This window comes from Anarhichas minor, unplaced genomic scaffold, assembly GCF_050575085.1.
Source record: "Anarhichas minor isolate MPS153535 unplaced genomic scaffold, ASM5057508v1 ptg000135l, whole genome shotgun sequence".
In the NCBI taxonomy this organism is placed as follows: domain Eukaryota; kingdom Metazoa; phylum Chordata; class Actinopteri; order Perciformes; family Anarhichadidae; genus Anarhichas; species Anarhichas minor.
In genome coordinates, this window is record NW_027466581.1 from 47501 (window position 1) to 52500 (window position 5000).

Here is a 5000-nt window from a genome sequence, read left to right on the forward strand (position 1 = left end):
TCCGTCCCCGTTTTCCGGGTCGCTGTTATTGGCCAGTTCCTCTATGAGCGGGTCAGTGTCCATATCGTCATCATCATCATCGTCGTCATCGTCGTCATCTGAGTCTGAGGAGTCATCGTCGTCCTGGTCTTCATCCTGGAGACACAACAGGTGTGTTAAAACCTCTTGGTACCGAGGGTCCCCTTTAAAGGGGACCTAGAGGGGGTGCGACAGAGTACACACACGTGTACAATTCACTTTTGCAAAACGAATAAAATTATATTTTATGACATATCATATACCTATGTAATGAAAAAAGTCTGGGCAAAATCATCATACCAGCCATTTTACACACTGCAAACACAATTATCCATGATCTAATATCATATCTAGAAGATTTATCAGAAAATCAAGTATTTTTCGCCAAAAATCGGGGAACTATCCACTCCGTTTTCATTTTTCATCACAAAGCCAGCAGCTGTCATGGCGGATGGATACATGAAACAGGCGTAGGAAACGACCCCGAGTCGAGTCACGCTGTCCAGATTCACCTCCGCCAAACCATTCAAAAGTTACATAAACAACACACAGCTCCCCAGCAAAACAGATTGAAACGCAGCGTACCTTTTGCTGATTTTCATGCCGAAAAACGCAGCTAATCCATTGAAATTTGATGCAGCGCTATAGTCCGTCTCCTCCGCACTTAAAATGAACGAGCTGGGACCTTCTCTGAAGAAATGGTCAGCATGTTCCTGCTGGACCAATGGATTTCACGCATGGGGGTTGTGCCAACTATATCGAGATTTTGAGTGGCTAAAAGGCTGTCAATCTTCGGAATAAACTGCGGACTGCTTTCGTTACTCTCTTCCGCGTTCAACACGGTGTCACATGATGAAATCTGCCAATCACCGGTCTTACAAAGGCTTAAAGAGCCACAGACTGAGAGGAGATGTTTTTATGGATGAGAGATATGACAGCTGAACATGGCTGAAAATGATGCCAAACTGCTTTATTACGATGTATTGAACACTCTTAGTGATAAAGCAAGTGAATATATAGTTAATATATAGTTATATAGTTTATAAAATTAGAATAGAGCAGCGCAAAAGCTGGTTCCAAAAATGAGAATTTGGCTTGAAACTCTGTACTCGGACCTCATTTATGCTGGCCTGCTTCACTCAATCTAAGTAAAATTAGCTTGGAGAGACCACAAACATAAATAGTTTCAATAAAAGTGCTTTTTTTTCCAGGTGAACCTGAAACTTTTCAATTTGAGTTGTGTGCATCTTCACTCACTATTAACCAGTAACATATACACATCTTTACACATCTGAACAAGTCTCTCACAAGTTTTACCTGTATTATACCATCAAAATTATTAAAATAGACCTTGTAGTTATAGAATTACAGTCTTTTTAGTATGGGTATGCAATTCTCGAGCAGAGGCCTAAAAATAGGGCTCGTGTTAAAGAGGTTTTAATATGACTCAGAGAAAAGAAAGACGAACACAAGCATGTCGTCTGCATACAAACACTAGGCTGTGATGACGCACGCTTTATTATCTATTACATTCTGACGTTGTGTTTCCAAAGCTCAGTCGCATGTGGAATAAATGCACTTCTTCTTCTTGTTGTTGCATTTTGAATGTATTGTGTTTTTACCACACTGTATTTAAGAAGTGGACGCAGTCGTTGTGACGTTTGTGGAGTGATGTTTAGAATCCTTGAATTCAGGATTACAGCCGTCTCCATCTTGTTTTTATCAACCAGTGAACAGGAAGTGACCATATCTGGACTGAGGAGGAGTGACGTAGAGACGCCGTATACGTCTCTGTAGAGACCTGTCAATCACCGTGTAGCCCCGCCCTAAAGCATCCCCTGCTTTATGGTCTGTGTGACTCTAAATGGACCATAATGTACTAAATGAACATCATGCTGTATTGAAGAAGACTTGAAACTAGAGATTGAGACCATAAACTCATGTTTACAATGTTTACTGAGGTAATAAATCAAGAGAGAAGTAGAGTCATTTTCTCATAGACTTCTATACAACCAGAGGAGTCGCCCCCTGGTGGACACTAGAGAGAATGCAGCTTTAACACATGAAGCTCTGACTTGTGGTCTCTTGTATTTGGCGCGATGACTCATACGCTCTATTGAAATGACTATTTATAGTACCTTTAGTTATATGTGCATTACTCTGCACCTCTGGTTAAACTAAAGATGAATCTAAAACACACAAACACACACTAGACATATGAACTGTGGATTGTTATCCAAACTTCCTGCTCTGAGACAAACATCGTCGTCGTTTCACCTGATCGTCGTCGTCTCCTTCTTCTGCCAGTTTGTGTCTTCCGACCTCGTACAGACGACACACCGTGTCCAGGCTCACCGCGTCCTGGTTCTACACACACAACACAACAAACATCTGCTGATTTTCTTTGTCTCATGTCATCCTAAACTGATCTTTGAACGAAGAGGATTGGTCGGTTTGTAAACTACATTCACAGTTGGCTCCTCCTCCTCTAGTGAGTGAAACTCTATAGAACCAGCTTTATCTCCTCCCTCTCCTCCTCCTCCTCCTCTCCCTCTCCTCTCCCTCTCCTCTCCCTCCCCCTCTCCTCCCTCTCCTCCTCCTCCCTCTCCTCCCTCTCCTCCTCCTCCCTCTCCTCCCTCTCCTCCTCCTCCTCCTCTCCCTCTCCCCCTCTCCTCCTCCTCTCCCTCCCGGACACATTTACATTTCTTCTGCACTGTCGGCCATCGTTGTGGCTTCTTCTTGGTAGCTCCTGCTCATCCTGCTCTGAGTTTAGACTGTTGTGGACCTGAACTTCTTACTGTTTTAGACTCAGCGGATAATGAATTCATCGAGAGAACAAAAGCCGGAATTATTAATAATGAAAATCATCGTTAGTTGCAACCTTAGAAAGTACAACATGTTAAATTGTTGTGGGACATAAAAACGAGTTGAAAAAACAATGTTTAACATTAAACGAGTCAACCTGTTCTGTTTGAATCCAAGAAGCAACATGTTGGAGACAAAGTGCTGACTTGTCTGTTCTTTACTTCAAGGCTTTAAGCTCGGAGCGCTCTGATCACAGCAGGCTGTACTGATGCATGAAGGCATGGATGTATATGTACAACCCGTCTAGTAACGATGTGATGAGAGGACACAGAGTTCCTCTATCACATGTTGACGCACCTCAATGACAGCCAGGTAGCAGTCTCTGGTGTCGGTGCACAAGTCAAAGATGTTCCTCTTCACGTCCACGGTGGCTGAAAAACAACAAATAAGAAGTCAGCGTCCATAAAAACCTTTTAATCTTTCTTATCAATAAATCACATGAAAACACCAACAAGTCGACCTCTCTCCTATAGAAGCTCAGTCATGTGACGTCAGAGAGCTGTCATGAGGAGTTCTGTATCTGACCAATAGGATTTCAGTCTGCAACAAACAGGAAGTGCAGCCTACCGATGGGCTTGTAGTCTGTAGCATCGAAGGTTCTGAAGGACGAGCCGAAGGGACTCTTCATCTGCTGGTCCATGGCGTCATCCTCATCATCGGCTTGCAGCATCGCTGTGTGTGTGTGTGTGTGTGTGTGTGTGTGTGTGTGTGTGTGTGTGTGTGTGTGTGTGTGAGGGGAAGCAGACGATAACACGTCAGTAAGAAGTGACACCCTGGTGCTGCTCTGACTGTACGCTGGTGAGCGTCTCTCCGTACCTCCATACATGATGGTGGCGTTGCTGTTGAACACCAGCCTGCACTGGTCCAGCGCTGGCACCGTGTGCAGCAGGTGGAAGGTCCTCAGGTCCCACTGACGCCGGCTGTCAAGGCTGACAACCACAGGTCTGCACTGCCTCACCTCTGTGACCTCTGTGCACTGTAACTGCTCAACTCTCAAGGTCTAAAAGACCCGACCGTGCACATTCTGATTTCATAATTCTCTTATTGGAGATATTTGTGTTAAAGGCAGTGTGTGTGTGTGGGGGTGTACGAGGTGGTTGGTCGGGGTATTGCCTCCAGTAGAAGCTGTTATCTGTGCTCTCTTTAAAGACACCAGACTGCTGCTCTTTGACCGGTTAGTTAGTCTGGTGAATCTGAACGAAGTCTTTAAAACACACAAACACAAACTAACTAACCGGTCAAAGCAGCTGCAGAGCAGCGAGTTCTGAGAGTCTGGAGTCTTCAAAGAGAGACGGAGATGATGTGACGCACTGACTCATCCAACTAAACATCACGACTATCCCTTCAAGATAGAAACACACGCCTTTTAAATTCATCATTACTTTCTATTGTTCACATATTTGTAGCATCGGACCGTAAACAGCACAACAAATACCAACGCTCAAACACGAAGACTTGAAGGGAACGTCGTAAAACATCAAGTTTCTACACTTTTGATTTCTTTACGTTTGGACGAAGCTAGGCTAGCTGTTTCCCCCTGATTCCAGTATTTACGCTAAGCTAAGTTAAGCTAAGCTAAGCTAACCAGCTGTTGGTGGTAGCTTCTCATTTATCGTACAAACATTGAGAACGGCATCAATCATCTCATCTAGCTGTCGGCAAATAAGCAAATTAGCATTTCTGTCGAGCTCTTCCCTTAAATGTAAGATTTCTCAGAGGACGAACAGGACGACCCTCTAACGTCCCGTCTGGTAGGTCTTCACCATTGAGCGTGATGTATCTGAGGATCATGAGGTTATAAAAGCGGTTTAGAACAGAAGACCGGCCGGGTTCAGAGGATACAACCTCCGTGTTGACGATGACCTCCAGGCCGTTGGGGTGGAAGACGCCGCTGATGTTCATGTTGAACTTGTCGAACTTGTGGATGGCCCCCGAGGCCCGGACGTCCCACAGCACGCCGTCGTTCAGCACCAGGTCGTCGGTGGGGTTGAAGGTGGCGCAGTTCCTCTTGTAGTTGTTGGCCAGAGCGGCGTCGTTCAGGGTCACGGTCTTCTGCCCCGTCTGGATGTCGTAGATCTGCAGCACACGAGACACGAGGCGGAAACAGAGGCTGAGTC

At 45.1% G+C, this 5000-nt stretch overlaps 1 protein-coding gene across 2 annotated transcripts in view; it reads right to left on the bottom strand.

The window, feature by feature from the left end:
- Nucleotides 1-5000, bottom strand: part of LOC142941550 (DDB1- and CUL4-associated factor 1-like) — a 30707-nt gene that overhangs the window by 2228 nt on the left and 23479 nt on the right. For both annotated transcript variants that reach the window (XM_076083497.1, XM_076083498.1), the window contains 6 exons: nt 4726-4959; nt 3700-3793; nt 3451-3555; nt 3181-3254; nt 2296-2385; nt 1-135 (listed from right to left, as the gene is read on the bottom strand). The exon at nt 1-135 is cut by the window's left edge and continues 24 nt beyond it. In XM_076083497.1, the coding sequence (XP_075939612.1) occupies nt 1-135; nt 2296-2385; nt 3181-3254; nt 3451-3555; nt 3700-3793; nt 4726-4959 (732 nt within the window). The remainder of the gene's footprint in view (nt 136-2295; nt 2386-3180; nt 3255-3450; nt 3556-3699; nt 3794-4725; nt 4960-5000) is intronic.